The sequence below is a fragment of the Carcharhinus amblyrhynchos genome, chromosome 6 (assembly GCF_965287045.1).
Source record: "Carcharhinus amblyrhynchos chromosome 6, sCarAmb.v2.hapA, whole genome shotgun sequence".
In the NCBI taxonomy this organism is placed as follows: Eukaryota; Metazoa; Chordata; class Chondrichthyes; order Carcharhiniformes; family Carcharhinidae; genus Carcharhinus; species Carcharhinus amblyrhynchos.
The window spans coordinates 48785160-48806128 of record NC_137329.1 but is presented as its reverse complement, the minus strand read 5'-3'; the positions used below and the strand labels follow the sequence as shown (position 1 = coordinate 48806128).

The following is a 20969-nucleotide window of genomic DNA, read 5'->3' as shown; positions in this document are numbered from 1 at the left end:
CTAATTGTGCAATACCGAATTTCAACCAGGCATTTGCACTGGAGAATTCCTTTAAAATTTTGATAATCCAAAAGAAGCATGTTTGCTTCCATGCTAATACACCAGATGGTGCGCAGTATAAGTAGACATGAATAAGGAAATAATAGTGCTGCCTCGGCGAAATGTTTCTGAATGCATCAGCAATGTTATTACAGTAACTGACTTCATTAGTAAGTGTGTAGAAGACTGTGTGCCAAAGAAGCAAATCCCCAACCAGAAATCATGGATGAACAGGAATATCCACTACTTGCTAAAGTCCAGGTCTGAGGCATTCAAATCAGGCAATATAAGAAAACCAGATATATAAGAACATAAGAAGTAGGAACAGGAGTAGGCCATCTGCTCCCCACTTCTCCATAACCCTTGTTTCCTTTACTGTTCAAAAATTTATCTGTCCTTGCCTTAAAAACATTCAATGAGGTAGCATCAACTGCTTCACTAGACAAGGAATTCCATAAATTCGCAACCCTTTGTATGAAGAAGTTTCTCCTCAACTCAGTCCTAAATCTGCTTCCCCTTATTTTGAGGCCATGCCCCCTAGTTCTAGTTTCACTTGCCAGTGGAAACAACTTCCCTGCTTTTGTCTTATCTATTCCCTTCATAACCTTATCTGTTTCTATAAGATCTCCCCTCATTCTTCTGAATTCCAATAAATATAACCCCAGTCTACTCAGTCTCTCCTCATAAGCCAACCCTCTCAACTCTGGAATCAACCTAGTGAATCTCTTCTGCACCCCTCTTATGCCAGTATTTCCTTTCTCAAGTAAAGAGACCAAAACTGCACAGTACTCCAGGTGTGGCCTCACCAGCACCTTATACAGCTGCAACATAATCTCACTGTTTTTAAACTCCATCCCTCTAGCAATGAAGGACAAAATTCCATTTGCCTTCTTAATTACATGCTACACCTGCAAACCAACTCCTTGAGATTCCTGCACTAGGACACCCAGCTCCCTCTGCACAGCAGCATGCTGAAATTTTTTACCATTTAAATAATAGTCTATTTTGCTGTTATTCCTACCAAAATGGATGACCTCACATTTACCAACATTGTACTGAAGTCCAGGTCTGAAGCATTCAAGTCAGACAACACTGATACAGGTGATACAAGAAAGCCAGATACATAAGAACAAGGAACAGGAGTAGGCAATCTGGCCCCTCGAGCCTGCTCCGCCATTCAATGCCAGACCCTCGCCCACTCACTTAGATTATCTTTATCCCTTTGCAGACTTTCAGCATCCTCTGCACACTTTGCTCTTCCACCCATCTTAATGTCATCTGTGAATTTTGACGCACTACACTTGGTCCCCAACTCCAAATCATCTATGTAAATCGTAAACAATTGCGGTCCCAACACTGATCTCTGAGGCACACCACTAGTCACTGATCACCAACCAGAAAAACACCCATTTACCCCTACTCTTTGCTTTCTGTTAGTTAACCAATCCTCTATTGTGCTAATGCTTTACCCATAACATTGCACCTTTATCTTATTCAGCAGTCTTTGGTGCAGCACCTTGTCAAATACCTTCTGGAAATCCAGATAAACCACATCCACACATTCCCCATTGTCCACTGCACGTGTAATGTTCTCAAAGAATTCCACCAAATTAGTCAAATATGACCTGCCCTTTATGAACCCATGCTGTGTCTTACCTATAGGACAATTTATATTCAGATGTCTCGCTATTTCTTCCTTGGTGATAGATTCAAGCATTTTCTCTATTACAGAAGTTAAGCTAACCTGCCTTTTGTCTACCTCCTTTTTTAAACAGTGGTGTCACATTTACCAAAATTTACCAAAAGTGGCAAATTTTGGTAAATTACCACTAGTGCATTTGCTATTTATGATCTAAGGAGATCCATCAAAGATGCCAAAAGATAATACCAGACCAAGCTAGAGTCCCAGGCTAGCCACGCCAACTCCCGTCGACTATGGCAAGATCTGCAAGACATAACAGGCTACAAAATGAAGGCATGTAAAATCGCTGGCTCCATGATGCACACCTCCCTGATGAGCTCATTGCATTCTATGCATTCTATATTTTGACTAAGAGGTCAGTGAGAGCATGTCCTCCCTCCTGGAAGCCCTGGATGAACCTGTATCTGGGATCACCATTGCAGACGTCAGGACTCCTTTCTTGAAGGTCAACCCATGGAAAGCAACTGGCCCGGATGGGGTACCCAGATGCGCACTGAGATCCTGCATGGATCAGCTGACAGAGGAATTCACAGACATCTTAACCTTTCTTTACAATAATCTGAGGTCCCTACCTGCTTCAAGAAGGTGACCATCATCCCGGCACCTAAGAAAAACCAAGCAGCATGCCTTAATGACTATTGGCCGGTGGCTCTGACATCCATCATTATTAAGTGTTTTGAACGGTTAGTCGTGGCACAAATCAATTCCAACCTCCACTACAGTTTGCCTATCACCGCAACAGGTCCACAGCAGATGCCATTTCCCTGGCCCTGCACTCATCCCTGGAACACATAGATAACAAGGACACCTATGTCAGACTCCTATTTATTGACTACAGCTCAGCCTTCAGCACTATTAATCCCATGAAATTCATTTCCAAACTCCGTGGCCCGGGCCTTGGCACCTGCCTCTGCGACTGGATCCTGAACTTCCTAACTGTCAGACCACAATGAGTAAGGATAGGTAACAACACCTCCTCCATGATCATCCTCAACACCGGTGCCCCACAAGGCTGTGTTCTCAGTCTCCTACTATACTCCTTTATACACCTATGTCTGCAGCCAAATACCCCTCCAATTCAATTTTCAAGTTTGCTGACAGCACTACCACAGTGAGTTGAATCTCAGACAATGATGAGAAGATTGCAGGAATGAGATAGAGAATCTGGTGTACTGATGCAGCAACAATAATCTTTCCCTCAATGTCAATAAAACGAAGGAGCTTCAAGTTTTTAGGTGTCCAGATCACCAACAACCTGTCCTGGTCCCCCCATGCCAATATGATAGTTAAGAAAGCCCACCAACGCCCCTACTTTCTCAGAAAACTAAGGAAATTTGACATGTCAGCTACGACTCTCTCCAACTTTTACAGATGCACCATAGAAAGCATTCTTTCCGGTTGTATCACAGCTTAGTATGGCTCCTGCTCTGCCCAGGCCTCAAGGAACTACAAAAGGTCGTGAATCCATTACGCAAACAAGGCTCCCATCCATTGACTCTGTCTACACTTCTCGCTGCCTCAGCAAAACAGCCAGCATAATTAAGGACCCCACACACCCTGGACAGTCTCTCTTCCACCTTCTTCCTTTGGGGAAAAAGATACAAAAGTCTGAGGTCAACCAACTCAAGAACAGCTTCTTTCCTGCTGCTGTCAGACTTTTGATTGGACTTACCTTGCATTATGTTGATCTCTCTATACACCTTAACTATGACTGTAACACTACATTCTGCACTCCCTCATTTTCTTCTCTATGAACGATATGCTTTGTCTGTATAGAGCACAAGAAACAATACTTTTCACTGTATGTTAATTCCTGTGACAATAATAAATCGAATCAAATGTCATCATTCTTACTGAGTTGTGTTACTGTCTCAATTCAGTTTTAATCTAATGTTTCTGTCTCTTCACAGAACAAAGTCCCACCACAAGGATTTAACCCAGCTCCCAATCTCGAGTATCAGGTAACCTTTTTTGATGACCCAAATAAAGGATTCAAGTAATATTGCACAGCATTACCAAGGTTGTAAAGAATAGGTGAAGATGAGGTAATTCAGAGACTAGTGTTAAACTTGAGTTTTTTTGCTGTTTTAGATTGAAGTTGGGAAATGAAGCAAGGCATGTAAGGAGTTCCAGGTGTTTTAAGTTCTGCAAAAGACTGAGTTGCAGCAGGTGTCAATAGGAATCTTAATTCTAATCTCAATGGTGAAAGGAGGAGAATTCTAATATCAATGGTGAAGGGAGTGGAAAGGGAATATCTGGACCTAAATAGGGCAAAAAAGGAAAGTTGACAAGGGCAATGGTCACAATTGTATTGATAAAATCAAGGCGAAAGATTGAAACCTGGAAGCAGCCAGTGAAGACTATAGTTAGAGTTCTGTGTGTAAAACTAGAATGAGAATTGAATATTGCCCTCCTGATGATGAAAGTAAAGTGATAGAATGTATTAATTCAGAGGTAAGTGTGATTTATAACAAAAGCAGCATTTTTTTTTGAAAACCTCAATTTTCATATAGGTTGGGAAAGGCAAAGTGGTGCAAGTCAGAATGGTATGGAATTTCTTGAGCACATTCGGAATAGCTGTTTGAACTAATGTGTTCCAGAACCATAAAGAGGACAGGTTACACTAGATTTAGTAATTCGTTCCTAATAATCTGTCCATAAGGGAATATCTATCTAACAGTGATTATAATGGATGGAATTTAATGGTGGGATTGAAAATTAAAAAACATTTACTAAGATTATACATTTTTGTGAGCCCAGCTTTAACAAGAGGAGCCAAAGACTTGCAACAATAAACTAATCAGAATTAGTATAAGGCAAAGTTATGGATGAAGACTGGGAGATGCTCAAAAGAACAAGTGAACCTAACACAGGGCTAGTGGATAGACCTAAGAAAAAAAAGAGCTCTAATTATCAATTAAAGGAAGTTTTCACAATGATATTACATGGAAAAGAATCATAAAGGCTAGATTTGAGGTTTTTTGTATTGTTGCCCACGATTGTTTTTAAATGAAATTGAGAAATTGGCGTATTTGCTCAATAACTACTTTGTCAGTTTTCAATGTTGAGGAATAGGATCATATATTGATATTTTAGGGAAACTGACAACAAATCAAAGGCTGCATGGAACTCACAGAAGATAGAATAAGCAAATAAGAAACAATATTAGACAAAATAATAGCTCTAAGAAGTTCTGTGATCCAATGGTTTCCATCCCAGTTATGTTTTAAAGAACGTAGGAAAAGAAATTGAAGATGTTTTATCCAGAATCTTCCAAAGCTGTTCAATCGGGAAGTGTCAATTTTGATTGGAAAATTGCAATTAAACCCCATTGTTCAACAAAGTTGAGAGAGAAACCAGGAAATTATAGATCTGTTGATCTAGCATCTGTTGTGGTAAGTTATTTGAATCTATAGCTGATTACAGAAAAATAACAGTAACTTCTGAAAACCATACATGTGCAGTAAAATGTGAAAACCTGGAAGTTGCTGTCAGTGATTCTCTATTTCTTAAGAGCACTGTTTTTCAAAGGGGGGTCTCAATCTGTGAGTGGGTGCTGGGATGTTGAAAAATGCATCACCGTAAATGATCCCCAAAGATCATCTGATTTTTTTTCTGTTTTCCGGGTAACTTCTCACTGCAAAACAATATCTGACCACATAGGCAAGAACAAACAGGTCAACACGTCATGTACATGCACTTGGTGTCAAGCATCTTGCATGTACCTGCACTTGGCGCCAATTTTCCTTCCCTTTTTAGTAAGCTGATTGAAGATATGGATTGTTTTATTATGTAAAAGAAAGGGCAGGTAACACCAATACCACTAAACCTACTGGCCAGGATCTCACATCTGAATCTGCCAGAGAGAGAATAGCTGCTCCATCGAGTCCAGGACAGAGCTATACTGAAGTTAGCAATGAACAGAGCACCAGGGCCTCTGGTGAACAACTTGAAAAGAAGAAACTAAGCTCATGAACAAAATCATAAGGATGATTTTTGAGTATGGTTTTGTTAATTGTGCCAGTGCAAATCAGGATGCAAAGCCCAAGTGTATTACATGTGGGAAAATACTGGTGGATGAGAGCTTAAAACCCTCAAAACTGCAGAGACATCTGAAGATCTGGAGAACAAATCTTTGGATTTTTTCAAAGGATGCAGCAAAAACCGAGAACATCAACTCAAGCTCTTAGCAGAAATTTAACATTGAATGACAAAGCACAATTAGTCTCTTACATGGTAGCTTACTGGACAGCTAAAGACTCAGTGCCACACACTGTTGCAGAGAAATTAATTCTCCATGCAACATTAGCATGGTCTTCGATGAGAAATCAACTGAAAAACTGAAATATGTCTCGCTTAGTGATAAGTGTCTCAATGTATGAATGATGTGTAGCTTATTTCTCATTTAAAGTTAATGGGGAGTTCTCAATAAAACTAGATGAAAGTACAGAAGTTACAGCTTGCTCAACCTTGTTAGTTTACATTAGGTATGTTTGCCACAATGAATTTGTAAAGGATTTGCTATGCTATTTGACATGACTGACCAACACAACTGGTGCACAGTTCTTTGAAACATTGAATAGTTACATGGTTGTAAAGTGCAAATTCGACAGGGTTAATTGCAAAGGAATCACAAGCGATGGAGTAGTCGAGATGACTGGGAAAAGTAGTCAAATTATAATAAAGATTAAGGAGGCAGATGGTCAGGACATTGTTTGGAATCATTTGCTTTATTCATTGCAAGGCATTGACATTGAGAGTAAATCCATCCGATCTTGAAGCATGTTGTGAAAGTTGTGAACTTCATTAAACAAAGCAACTCAATACCCGTCTTTTGAAGCCTCTGTGTTCTGAAATGGGGGCTGAGCACACACATTTATTGTTCCACACAGAGGTGCATTGGCTAGCAACTAGTCAGATGCTTGGCAGAGTTTATAAACTGTGGTATGAACTGCATGCTTTCCTCCTTGAGAAATCATTTGCTCTGGCTGATTCGTTTGGTGATGAAAATTGGACTTTAACTCTGTTTTGCCTTGCAGACATCTTTTCAGTTCTAACTGAAACTAACTGAATTGAAATGGCAAGGAAAGGATATTGATTTCTAGCACTGGGAACAAATAGATGTTTTCCAAAAATAATTGAAAGGTTGGCAAATGTGACTAAAATACTTCAACTGCTATATGTTCACCACACTGCTAAGGCACATCAAAGAAAACAGTGTTAGTATGTTAAGTAAGTTAGCAAGTTAGTTAATAAACTGACGAACCTTATACAGTCACATCTGGCTGTGCAGAATGACAGTTTTTGTCACTACTTTCCAGAGGAGAAGTTTGATATTTTGAAGAAGAGGTGGGTGAAAATCCATTTGAGTTTGAAACCCCAGAGTCAGTTATTAACTTACAGCTGATTCCAAATGAGACTGAGCTACTGCACCTGACCTGTGACAGCATGTTAAAAATATGCCACAAGTCCATGGGGTTGTCATCATTCTGGATTAGCATATCTCAGGAGTATCCAGTGCTGAATAAAACAAATAGTTGCAAATGCCCTTCACAATGACCTACATGTGTGAGGTAGGATTTTCCATTCTCACAAAGGCAAGGACTGCACAAAGGAACAAGCTGAACTCTACACTTGACATGCGTGTTGTGCTCTCATCCTGTCAGCCTGATTGGAGTGAGATCATGAGGACCAAGCAGTTCACCTGTCACATTAAGTAGTAAATGAATATGGTGTGGGTTGTGAGGAATGGCCATTTGGTAAAAGTGGGTCACTGGGAAAAAGAAGTTTGAAAAACACTGCTCCAGAGGGTGCGCCAAATCCAAACATCAGTCATTGGGAAATCTTTGAAGTGGTGAGAAATTCAACTTTTACGCCCTTTGTTTCACTACAATGGCCCTTGAAAATACTACAATTTGTTAATTAATATGTTTTTAATACTGTACAGAATCATTAGTGCAAAACAGTCTCATTCACCAAAAATCTCCATCCTTCTACACGGCGGGGATTTTCTGGTGCTGCTGAAAGTGAATCGAATTTTGGCTGGAACGCCAAATTCTTCAATCTCACTTGCAGCAGTGTGTTCACGGACAAAATTGAGGAATCTGCCCAGTAACTCTGAAAGAACAATTTTACATTTATTGATTGCTAGATTTCTTCATGGTAAGAAATTCTGCATAGTATCAACTTTAAAATAAATTATTATATTTGAGCTTCTGTCATTAAGTCTGCCTCAATTATTTGTTTTTCCATCTGTAAAATGTAAAAAAGTAGAAATGGAGGAATTGTCCTGATTTGAAGACCATGAGAATATTTCAGTGTGATCTGCTGCTTTTTCTATTTGATGACACCACTCTTATTAGACCCCTGAGATTCTCCTTGGCACTAGATTTAATGTGATATCAGGAAGGGGGAAGTCCAGAGATTGCAAGAAGCAGTTGTTTCACTGCTCAGCACAAAATCCAATCCATTGTGAGGTGACGACTTGCATAAACCCAAGAAGGAGATGGAAAAGTAACAAGGATTGCTTTGGTACAGACTAGTGGCTAATCTCTTCCTCTTGCTCAGGAACAGACCTCTGCAATAAGGGGAGCTATTTTGTTCTGTGAACCATGCAGCATCAATAAGTGTAGAGTGGAGTCGTTTTCTAAAACCTAACCAACTGCAATTACAGCTTAAATTTACATAGTACTTTCATGTAGAAGAATGTCAAAAGTGCTTCAGAGGCTAATCAAAAGTAAATGAATATCAGGCCAAAAAAAGGTTTGTCAAAGAGATGGGTATTAAGAAACCTCTTAAATGTGGAGAAGGTGAAGGCTTTGGCAAAGAATTCCAGAATGTGGAGCCTAGGTGGCCAAGGCTTAATAGTGCTGACAGGAAGATGTACAAAAGGCAAAAGAGAGGAATGGAGAAATGGGAGATCAAAATGTTGGAAGAGATTACATAGGAGTGGTGTAGCCTTGAAGGAATTTAAATACAAGGTAAGGATTTTAAGTTGAAGGAATCAAATGATAGGTTAACAATGGAGCTCACTGAAGACAGAAGGGATAGATGAGCAACCTTGGTGCAGGATAGTCTATAGGCAGCACAGTTTGGGATCTGCTAAAGTTTACAGAGGGTGAAGGATGGTGTTGGCCAGGAGAGCCATTGTAATATTTGAGTACACAGCTGATAATGGTGCAGAGAAGGGTTTCAACAATTTTTTTGACATTGGTTTAAAATACTTCCGATCTTTTTGGTGCTTAAATGTTGTGTTAATTTAGTGAATTGGGTAAGTTACCCACTGATAAAGAGAAGAGAGAAGTCTACAGAGGTCATGACATCTTCACGAGAGTCATTTTACTAACATCAAAATAGAAAGCACCAATAAAAGATCTGTGATGCAAGATTACACTGGTTAATAATTAACTCTTTCTCTCTCTTTCTCTCTGCCCCTCAACCCACCTCTTCCAACAGGGTAGCAAGAAAGTAAGTATGAAACTTGTTTTTTTTAACGTGGCACTATATCCATATCTCACAAGTAGACTATGAGTGAAAGTGGTCTATGTTCACCCATGAATAGTAACCACTTGAGCAAAGTATAAAAAAGCTATTTGTGACCGTGGAATTAATACCTGGATTGGATGGCCCGGTGCAGTGTAAGAATGGAAGGAGCAAACAAGATCACAATAGCTGAGTTTTTTAAATGTGTCTTCAGATCCAGTGAAGAATATGATTGAGGTAACCCTTAGTGATTATTGTATTGCATGCACACGTGAATTATGGAGGCATTCCAGTGCTGACATTCTGCAGTAATGCTGTGCATTCTTCATCTCACTGTAATAATGTAAGGTATTCCTAACATACGTGTCTAATATAAACTAATGAGTATTCTGGAAACTGCAACCACCTCACATACTGAAAACTCATCAGGAAACCATAAAGTGCTGGTAAAATAGTGACTTTGAAAGAACATTTATTCTTGTAGCTCCAGGGTCCGAATTATGGAATGAATGTTCTCATTCTGGGCTGCTTCCTATGTAAATGGGAATGGTCTAAAGAAAACTGCATTCACCTAATCTGAATGTATTTGGAACAACATAAAGACAATTTTAATCTGCATCTAACCTGTGCTACACCTGACCCCAGACTGATTACAAGAAACTGTCAAAGCTATCATGTTCCATTCTCCAGCAACGACATTTTTTTTCATATTGAGGGCAAAAATTCAACTAAAATATTAATATTTAAAAGATATTTAAATGAATTAACTTGCAGGCTTGAGAACTGAATATTATGCTTTGTTACTGTTCTTAGTGCCATCAATGTGGACTACTTTGAGGGATATTTCAGTAAGCAACATGCTGACTCTGACTGTGGATTTGCTGAGGAGTATGAGGTTAGAATATTAATTCTATCCTGTGATTTGTTTCTGTTCTCTGTTTTGCTTTAGTTCCATTCTGTTCTGGGGCAGGCTCTGCCTATCTATGTTCAAGGATTTTTTATGCTGTAATCAGCACCTACTATAGCATTGCTTGGATTTATGGGGTTTCGTGTTGTCAGTGCATCATTTAACCTAATGTTGCAGCTTTCATGTAGAAGTCTGCAGGCTGCCTCTCTCTACTATTGCTGCAACTCAAGGTGCCAAAGGAGTTGACGTTGATAAGTGTCCCCTCCACACCCCTCTCTTGGCATATTTATGTATGGAAGATCATAGTTTGATGGCCATATTATTTAGAAGGTCCAATACATTAGACATTTCATATGAAGGACTCTGAATTATCAAACCTGTGAATGTGTGTGTTTGATAATAGTTTTTCTTGATTTGTGAATTATATTTCCCATGGCCACTCATGAAGCAAATAAACAGGTTATTAAAATACTGGAGGATTTCATTCCAAAATCTAGCCACATATTTCTGAACCACGTAGATAGAGCTACATGCATGACTAATCTTACTATGTCAGTCAGAGTTGTTTCCAGTTTAGAGTGGGTTCCATGAAGGTAATATTTTAAAAATATGAAATCCTATGATAGATGGTTGGAGATAAAATCGATAAATTATGGATCATGGTTGTGAACACAGAGTCAATCCCCTAGCCTAAATCTAAAGAGAAAATGCCAGAAATACGAATTGGGCCTGTCATTTGGCTTGCAATTTTTAGGATTTCAAATCTTTAGAATTCCTTGCTACCTACAGTCTTCCCTTTAACCTGCAACTCGAATGTGAGCTTTAGCTTGTCTGTTATTTCTTGACGAGATTTTAATACGTTGTTTAAATAAGAAACCCATCTTCCTGAACAGACCTGTTACTCATAAATCTCTCCTTTCCAGGAATTGAAGTCTGTTGGAATCTTGCAGTCAACACAAGTTGCCCAGCAGCCCCTGAACAAGCCTAAGAATCGCTACAACAATGTCTTGCCCTGTAAGTACCTGGTGCAAGTGTTGATTCATGTCCACCTCTCTTCACCCCTCCTTCGCACTTGTACTTCCCTGCAAGTACTCTGTTTCTGCACCCACCTCCTCACTTTCTATTTATCTCCTCTCCCTCTATCTTGCCCCTATAGCTTTTATTTTTCTCTCTTCTGTTTCCCTTTCTTACTCTTCTGCGTTTCCTTCTCTTGTGTTTGTCTCTGCAACTTTGGGTGGAGAGAGCTAGAAGCATTGAGACTGAGGCAGGCGGATTAATGGAATACTACAGGTCATTGCTATGGTGGAAAGTCTAGGAGACTCTACCTATGCCAAGAAATTCTTGCTTGCTGACTTTCAGCCATTTGCTGGGAACTGCATTGTTAGAATACTCAGTCATTACCTACCACTATCATAGAATCCCTACAGTGCAGAAGGAGGCTATTTGGCCCATCAAGTCTGCAACGACCACAATCCCACTCGAGCCCTCTTCCAATAACTCCTCCCATATTTACCCTGCTAATCCCCTGACGCTGAGGTCAATTTAGCATCACCAATCAACATAAGCTGCATATCTTTGGACTCTGAGAGGAAATCAGAACACCCAGAGGGAACCCACGCAGACATGGGGAGAATGTGCAATCTCCACACAGACAATGACCCTAGGCTGGAAGTGAACCCGGGTACCTGGCGCTAAGAGGCAGCGTGTCAACCACTTTGGAACAGTGCTATCCCTAGGAATTTAGTGAGCCTTTCAATTATATAAGGGCCCTCGGCAATTGACTGCCAAGTCTTACTGCAGCCCTTTCTCCAGCTTCCACCACAGAGTCATTCTGAATGAAGTGATCTTCCATTCTATAATGCAATGGATTGATTGGTTAAACCTCCTGAAATGGTACAGCAAGCCGCTCAGTTTAAGGGAAATTAAGAATGGGTAGTAATTGCTATCCCAGCCAGCGATGCCCACATCCCATGAACAACCCATCCTCTCATCACCCTGCCCTCCAAAGGCTTATCGGATGTGTGTTAGTATGGAAGATTACATTGTCCAACAAAGATGAAAAACCAGGAGAATGGAATAGTTTTTGCAGCAAGCCAGGTATGAGGAAGAGTAGGCAAGGTAGCAATGAACATTGATGAGTTTAGTGATATTAATTGATAGTCTAGTCCCAGAAATGGAGAAAGGGAAGCAGAGGATGGAAAGAGTCACAGATGGAGCATGTGAAGGTGAAAAAGTGTGAAACACAGAAGCAAAATCAGATAAATTCTTCAGTTCAGTGAGAGACAGGAAATAGCAATGACAGAGTCACCAGTGTACTAGTGTTAAAGGGGTGAGGGAACAGCTTGAATAAGACAAAAAAAACGACACACACATCCCACTAAAGGATGGCTAGGATCCGTGAAGTTATCTTTAGCAACATCTTTCATTTGGAGAAAGTGAGCAGAGGTGACGGAGAAGCTAATCTATGTAAGAACAAGTTAGCCAGGTGTGGGAGGGAGATGGAGGAACATTAACTCTGTTTCTAACTCCACAGATGCTGCCAGACTTGCTGAGTTTTTCCAGCATTTTCTGTTTCTATTTCCAATTTCCAGCACGTGGAGTATTTTACATTTGTTTTAGGTGAAGAATGAAAAGCTGATTGGAACTGAGAATCCTGAGACTAACCTGGTGGGAGATGGAATTATAGAGGGTTTAGACACACGTGGGGAAAAGGAGATTGGGGCTTTGAAACTGCTTGGTTAGACCACATCTGAGTACAACAATTCTGATCACCATATTATATTAAAAATGTGGCCTCGGAGAGGGTGCAAACAAGATTTACAAAGCTAATATCAGAAATGTGAGTCCATCAATATAAGACAACACCATTAGGTACAGGTTGCAGAAGAAACTTCTTTACCCAGAGGATGTCAAGCTTGCTACCACAAGGAGTGGTTAAGCAAATATTATAGCTACATTTTGAGGAAAGGCCAGATAAACATTAGAAAAAGGGATTAGAGGGTTATACCGAGAGATTTAGAAGAGGAAAGATGGGAAGAGACTCAAGTGAAGCATATACGTCAGCATGGTTATGGTTAGGCTGAATGGCCTGTTTATCTGTGCTGAATATCCAATGTAGTGGCTCTTTGCCAATGCCCCTTCGATATCTCCAACATCGAGTCACGGTTTTCTTTACCAGAAATGTTTTTCTAGTTCTTGTTTTGGAGGGTCATGTGAGCCACTCAGCCAATCGGACCAAAGCATGCAGTTCCTGGGGGTGGGATGTGGAGGTTTTCCTTACCAGTGAGGAGTCTGGAATCGTGGAGTACGGTAGCCTTTATATCACTCTCTGTGCATAGTTACTTAGCTTAAGCCATTAATTTGGTAATCTACTTGGTGATCACCCATTTTTGAAAGATACTACATGTTCCTTTCAACAGTGGTTCTCAAACCTTTCCTCCTTGGGCCACTTAGGTGGAGCAAAAGACCCAGAGGACCACTTATCCATTGTACCCTACCTGCTTTTGATGAGGTGTAATGAGCTGATGTCTGTTATCAATCTGGAACTCTTTGATCTTATGTGAGGCTCCACATTTAACCATTTTTTCCTCTTTGTTTTCAACCCCATAAGTGTTGAAAATCTGAGCTCCACTGTAACAATAACACAAAACTTGTTGATAAAATTACAATATTGTTGCTCAGGTTTGTGCTGACTTACGTTGTGTATTCAGGAACCAGTTTGGTTATGTGATGTCACACGAGTCACATGTGGCATCAAGGAGAATGTGAAGGCACAACAGTATGAATGCACCCTCAGGGAGTTCTGGCCAATTGTGGCTTTTGGTTAATTCTCTTGTATGGCCTCAGCCATAGCATTGTTCATCTTGCATTTTAGTTCAGCCAGCGGACCACCTCGAGGGCCCTTACATCCACTGGCCATTCTTTGAGATCCACTGTCTTAGGGACTAGGCTCCTGGAGACAGATAAATGTAATTCCCAACCCCCTTCTTCCTCCCCACCCCTGGCATAGAAAACCTTGACTGTAAAGAAAATGAAATGCACTCCCCTCAACCTCTGCCAAAAGGAGAATTCTCATCCCAAGTCTGAGATAGTGTGGAGAATTTTACTGGTCGTGGGTGAGAAGACTTGGAAAGAGCAGGGAACTATGTTGGAATGGCTTTCCAACTCAGTCCACTACCAGTAAACTATCCCCAGAGTTGGACTGGCTGCAACTCAGCTCCCTGCTGAACAAAGATGGGCACCCAATTTCAATAATTAAAGGCCCAATTAATTGTAATTTTCCCCGGCTGCTAGCATTTTGCCAACTTATCCTCCACCAGTTTGGGAGCTTAGTAGCTGCATGGAGGTAGACTCCATATGGCTGCCTGGGGGAGCACCATTGAAGCCAGAGACATGTTGGCCAGAGAGGGGGCCAACAGCAGCAAAGGTTGTCTGCAAAGCCTCATGATGCTGCCATTGGAAGTGTTTCTCCTCTCTTCACCAAGCATACCTGCTTGAACCCCGTAAGCGTGCATCCATACTGTGGTGCCTTCATATTCTTCTTGATGCCTCAATAGCAACTACCTTTCTAGGTGGGGCTGCTGAGTCACTGGAGCTGCTGGCTATCTGATTGGTCAGGCAGTGCGGGAGACCCTCTGGCTGCCTATCCTACCTGCTGGCTCTCCCTGACAATATCACCGGTGAAATCATGCCTCACACCTATGCAAACCTCTGAACCAGAAACCACCTCAACAACACGACCACTATTCTTATCCAGTTTTTCTAGTTTCCAGATTATGCAACGCTAGAAATGTACCAATGACATCCTTCCCATATGATTCAGATTTGACTCCAGCAGGAGGTTTGTTCCCTTTTGCTCCCTCTCATTTCTCTCCATTGTGCTACTCCTTCATCCTTTCTCCTCACGTTTCCTCCTTCTATACTTCCATCTGTTTTCCCAGCCTTCCTTTTCCCAACTCTCCACCCCTCTCTTTTCTTCCTCATCCTTCCCTTCTGTCATTTGCCTTCCTCCACCTATCTTACCCGCTTTGTTCCATTCACCCTTTTGCACATTAATCCTGCTTAGCTTGACTGCACAACTTCATGTTGATTCACTATGTGCAACATTATAGAAGATCAAAAAGTGCCTAATTCTGCTGATAATGGCAAGTAGCCTGAATGTGGTGATTTAAACTAAAAGAACTGTTGATGTGGCAAAATACATTCACCCCCATATTAGACTTCCTTTTGGCAAACCCACCCCAAAATACAGTCTGTCCCATTATTGTAAATGCCTCTTATCAACAAAAGAAATCACACTAACCCAATAAAATTTTATTTTGAAATAAAGATAGTAAATGGGATATATTTATTTTCCAACACTGATTCTCCACTGGGAATGTAGTGAGTTGGCACATAACTTACACTCCCTGTAGCCAATTCTTATTTCTCGTTGGGACCTGCAGCATTGCTGATTTCGGATGGTAGTTGCTTGCTGATGAAATGGAGCATGCTACTGATTGCTCACTTGTTCCCACTAAGAATGCTGCTATCTTTCATTCTACACTTCAAATCAGTTGTTTCTTTTGTAAGTTTTACCTTTGGAAATTTTTTTTTAAATCAGGAACTGGCCACTGTGATTTGGGAAATAGGAGGGCAAGTGTTGGAATCCTGAAGGGATGAACTTTGATAAACTGATTAGTCTCTTTTTGTCCTTGTTCATTTTTATGAAGAAGTGTTTATACTATGCAACTTAATTAGAAAGCGCTCCATTCCCACTGCCAGCATATCATTCCTCAAAGAGCATTGAATCAGATGAAAATTCCAGATTTTTAGTAGCACTTTCGTTGCCCTATCAAGTAACGAATTAGCACAGATCTGTTGCAACATGACAGCAGATATTTTGTTAATTCCCATTAAACTGGTCTGACAAGCTTCTACCCCCTGGCAATGTGCTGCACACCTTCTTGCATTGTTTAAAATAATCATGTTTCTATCAAACTCTAGATGATATAAGTCGGGTTAAACTCTCTGTCACTGCAGACCCATCCAGTGATTACATCAATGCTAATTTCATGCCGGTAAGTTACATTAATTTATTCAAAGTAGAAGTTGTAAATCCAGTTTGTGTAGACTTTTAATAGATTCTTCGTAACATAGCATGCAGTAGATTCATCTTAAAATTTATATATTAGTGTCACAAGTAGGTTTACATTAACACTGCAATGATTTTACTGTGAAAATCTTGTGGTGCTTGTTCGGGTACACTGAGGGAGAATTTAGTATGGTCAATGCACCTACCCAACATGTCTTTGGACTGTGGGAGGAAACCAGAGCACCCACACAGACATGGAGAGAAAGTGCAGACTCCACACAGACGACCCAAGCCAGGAATCAAACCTGGTCCCTGGTACTATGAGGCAACAGTGCTAACCACTGTTCCACCCATTCCCATGACTTTAAACAATGGGGACAAATAGTAGGTTGGATAACAAGTGGCTACCAAACAGGAGAAAGAGGTAGGGATAAAAGTAACTATTCAGCCTTGTGGAAAATTGTGTATGACAGAGATTATTTATAAATACTTGGATTCTCGAATTGGAAACTAAACATCAAAATTTTTGGATGATACCAAATTTGAGAGATTACAGTGATAAACTGACAAAATACAAGTTGTTAAAAGAATTGCATTACAGGCACTCAAGTTGCAAGTTAATTGTGTGGTGCTTTTGGTAGTAGAAATAAAGAGATTATCTGCTTGCTGACAAGTAAGAGTCTGTGTAGAATAAGGAGATCTAGAGCTACACATACACCAATCGTTAATAGTAACAATATAGGTCAACAAAATGCAGAGTTCTTCTCCTTCAGGTACCATGCCCAAAGAAGTCATTAACAACCATAGACTTCATTGGTACATGATTATGCTGGGCAAGTTTTACAGTGGTTTGCCATTGCCTTCTGCAGTATGGCTGGCTGGGAAATGCACTGCAATTAACCACCTGCCATTAGGCTCCAGTGGGAAGGATTTACAAGCTAATAATCAACATATTTTGACCATATCATGAATGCACTTTCAAGTCATGAAGTGGAATTTGAACCAGAAGTAGGGAGGTTTCCACTGCACCACAAGACACTCCTCGGTGTACTAAATTTAATTTCTAGAGAAAATAATTCAAGAGCAGATGTTAAATTTATATTGAACTTTGGTTAGACCTACATTGCACAGATCTTTTGAAATTTATTTATTCAATATAGTGTTATGGAGAGGAGGAGGTATTAATTTAAGCTACCCTGATAACTTGTGGGCAGGTAGTGAGAGGAATAATTTTTATTTTGATTTTCCCCCTTTACAAGCTGTGGCATATTTAGCAAGCCCTCAGTTCCTATTCTGTTACTCTATTGATAATCCACAGCAAACTTGTGACAGGGTGAACTCAATGAGTTCCCTATCACTTGCCAGCCCAACATCCCCCCCAACTCCCTGGGTTACACCTTGGACCTCTACCCTCACTGCTCTGGGTCCCTTCCCCTCGCAGCCCCTTTGAGAGGGAGAGCTGACTGGTGTTGATTTAACCTGAGGATCAGCACACCTCAGGCAAGGGGCAAGGTTGAGAAGACATCATGAATAACCTCAGCTGGTACGGGAATTGAACCCGTGTTGTTGACCCTAATGATTACTGATAAGAATTAAGGCACTAGTGTGGGCAGTGATGTGTTCAGTGTTAACTGCATAGCAGTAAATACAAGAGTAGTTCAATGAACAAAGAGGGAAGGAGTTAATGAGCAATTTTAAAATAGTGTAGCGTTAGAGCATTGATGATAATCTACGGTTGACTGTAATTTCTCTTCAGCAAAGAATATTCCATATTTGTTAACAATTCTACAGTACCATTAGCTGTTAGGACTGTTTATGTGATAAATTTTGATTTGATCAAAATAATTGTTTTTGTCATGACACTCCTGCAGTAAGTCATAGTTGACACTGGATGCCACTGCAGCACCTACAATAGTGATCACCCAACCAGCATCAGCAGAGCTTTCCTTCATTCTCTCCTGTACATTTACAATCAGCTTTCTGAGGAATGATTGTGACATTTGACATTTGATCTAATTCTCTATCATTGCTAAATTTGGATGTTTCATTTCTTTCCAGGGCTATAACTTAACTAAAGAGTTCATAGCTGCACAGGGACCACTACTGAATACAATCAGCGATTTCTGGCGAATGATTTGGGAACACAATGTTCCAGCTATCGTCATGCTCACCAAATGTGTAGAGCAAGGGAGAGTATGTGGATCATTGTCATTATTACTGATTTTCAGAATGTTTAATAATGTTGTAAATTCCAGTATTTTCACCAGTCAGCAGTTGAAAGTTCATAGCTCATTGCAGGTTCCACATTCTTGACACGCCAGCCGGATGTATGATAAAATTACATAAATGAACAGGCAGGGAATAGAGGGATATGGACCGCATAGAGGCAAAAGGTCTTTAGTTTAGGAAGGTATCATGTGTCAGCGCAGGCTTGATAGGCCGAAGGGCTTGTTGCTGTGCTGTACTGTTCTTTGAATCTATTCATTTCTGAATCTCAAGATGGCACATGGTGCAGTTTAATTGGACTTTCCTGTTACTCCCTTTTGAGTTGTTGTGATTTTTACATTCAGATTGTGATTGCTTCAAGAGTGAAGTTTTTTAAACCCAGTTCATTTACCTTCAACTGGGCGATGGAGCACTTGTTATAAACCAAGTAGTGACAGTGATAATCACCTATATATCACAAGAATATTATGCTAGCAAAAATTGAGCCAATAAGACATGATGTCCTCCAATAAGCTCTTCCCTGTCAGAAGTTGGTAATGCAGTATGATGCATAATCCTTACACTGCTTCCATTAGAAGACCTAATGTGAAGTCCCAATAAGGAGGGAGACTGAAAACTGACACAAGTCTCACAGGCACAGAATAGACCTAGCTGTATCAGGACCTTGCAGATGAAGTGAGAATGAAATATGGCAGTGGATCAAACACTTTCTATGAGACAGCCTATGGGTCCAAGAAATATGGTAAAGTCTGAAGAGAATTACAACATTTTCCTGTTTGAAACAATAGGGTCAGCAAGGAGCTAGCCTCTCTGGCTCAATGAGGAAAAATCTTATCAGGAAATCCAGATGGGAAGTTTCAATGGGCTTTGGGAGTGAAAAGTTGACGAATATTAAGGATTTCCTCAGCAATCTTTTTAATTAATAGGACCTTTAATGATCTGTTACTTTTGACTTGCCAAAGCTATTGAATGTCCTATCATATGAGATGAATGAATAGATCCCAGCCATCAACATCAGAGAAAAGAACATTTGAACATGTAAAGATATATTTGTATTTAAAAGTGAGAAGCATCAAAGTAGATGGCATTTTCAAACCTGTGATCCCTGAATGAGACAGATTTTCTACATCATAAAATATAACTGAGCTCTGCACTAACTCTGTTACTGTCTGTTATGCTGTGCCTATGAAACTTGTGTTAGTTGGTTAGGTCTGCACCACTTACAAAGCCTTTGATATTGAATGATAACTCTATATCAATCATGGAGTGCAGGAAATTTTCAAACTGTTCCCTGAAAGTTTGTATGATTGACAGCTTAAGTGTAGAATCAAGATGACTGTGTGTTTATTTTGCTCTAAAATTATTGATGTTTATTAGAAATGAGAGACATCACAACCCACAACTGGACTTGACCTTAGAGTTGAGGCTCTTCAATTAGGATTGGGCTCCATTTAATCCAAAACATAGCTAAAGCATTCCTATTGTATACAACAGGTTAAAGTCCAGCAGGTTTATTTGGAATCACGAGCTTTCGGATGCTGCTCCTTCCTCAGGTGAGTAGTACTCCAAAAGCTTGTGATTCTAAATAAACCTGTTGGACTTTAACCTGGTGTTGTGAGACTTCTTACTGTGCTCACCCCAGTCCAACGCTGGCATCTCCACATTATATACAAAGAGAACAAAAAGTTGTCTCCACAAATTAACATTCCATTCCCTGAAACTGATCAAACAAACTAAGCATTCATTAGAATATGATTAAATCCTCAATTAGATTTTTTTTAATTTCTTTTTCTACATACTAGGCAAAATGTGAGCAGTACTGGCCAACTGAACGTCCTCATATCTATGAAGACAAAACTGTTACCCTGATGTCAGAAATAGTTGTCCAAGACTGGACTATCAGGGACTTTACAATAGTAACGGTGAGTTATCTAAATATTCAATACTTCACATAACACTACAGAGTTCAGATTGGAACAGGTGAGTCATCAATAGCAGTTCAGATTCCAACATCAAGCAGTGGATCCAAGAGAGAGTCATGTAAGCCAGAAGTGCTGTCATCAAGCAGGACTTACCATGTACAACAAAATCATGTGACTGAGATCTCTATCATAATTAAATGGCAAAAAATATGCTTTCTTGTTGCCCAAAGTATTGGAAAACCACATTTTCATCTCTAATCACCAGTCACCACATCTATCTAGCTACTTAGACAACCCTTTCCCTTGGTAACATTCTCTGTGTGCCTGTAATGTCTGAACATCATTATGAGGGACCTCTTGTCTGTTTGATACTGACAACATTCAATGACATAGTCACTAAGGATGATCTCCGTTGAATTGATTACATCCTGGCATGGCAGCGTACTATAGTGATTAATGCATTTACTCACTCAGCAGTCAGGAATTTTGTTCTTATCCAACCCTAGATCATCCTTTTGAAAGAATCAGTTTGTCTCTATGATGGCTATTTAGTTGTGTTAACTGTTAATGTGCCTTGTACTGGAAGGGACTGTTTTTCCCTATTGTACTACACCAAGC

General features: G+C 40.1%; 1 protein-coding gene across 3 annotated transcripts in view; it reads left to right on the top strand.

Annotated features, from left to right (window-relative positions):
* Window positions 1-20969, top strand: part of ptprja (protein tyrosine phosphatase receptor type Ja) — a 180080-nt gene that overhangs the window by 134363 nt on the left and 24748 nt on the right. For all 3 annotated transcript variants that reach the window (XM_080190430.1, XM_080190428.1, XM_080190429.1), the window contains 7 exons: window positions 3652-3702; window positions 9197-9208; window positions 10037-10118; window positions 11054-11144; window positions 16116-16189; window positions 18262-18396; window positions 20232-20351. In XM_080190430.1, the coding sequence (XP_080046556.1) occupies window positions 3652-3702; window positions 9197-9208; window positions 10037-10118; window positions 11054-11144; window positions 16116-16189; window positions 18262-18396; window positions 20232-20351 (565 nt within the window). The remainder of the gene's footprint in view (window positions 1-3651; window positions 3703-9196; window positions 9209-10036; window positions 10119-11053; window positions 11145-16115; window positions 16190-18261; window positions 18397-20231; window positions 20352-20969) is intronic.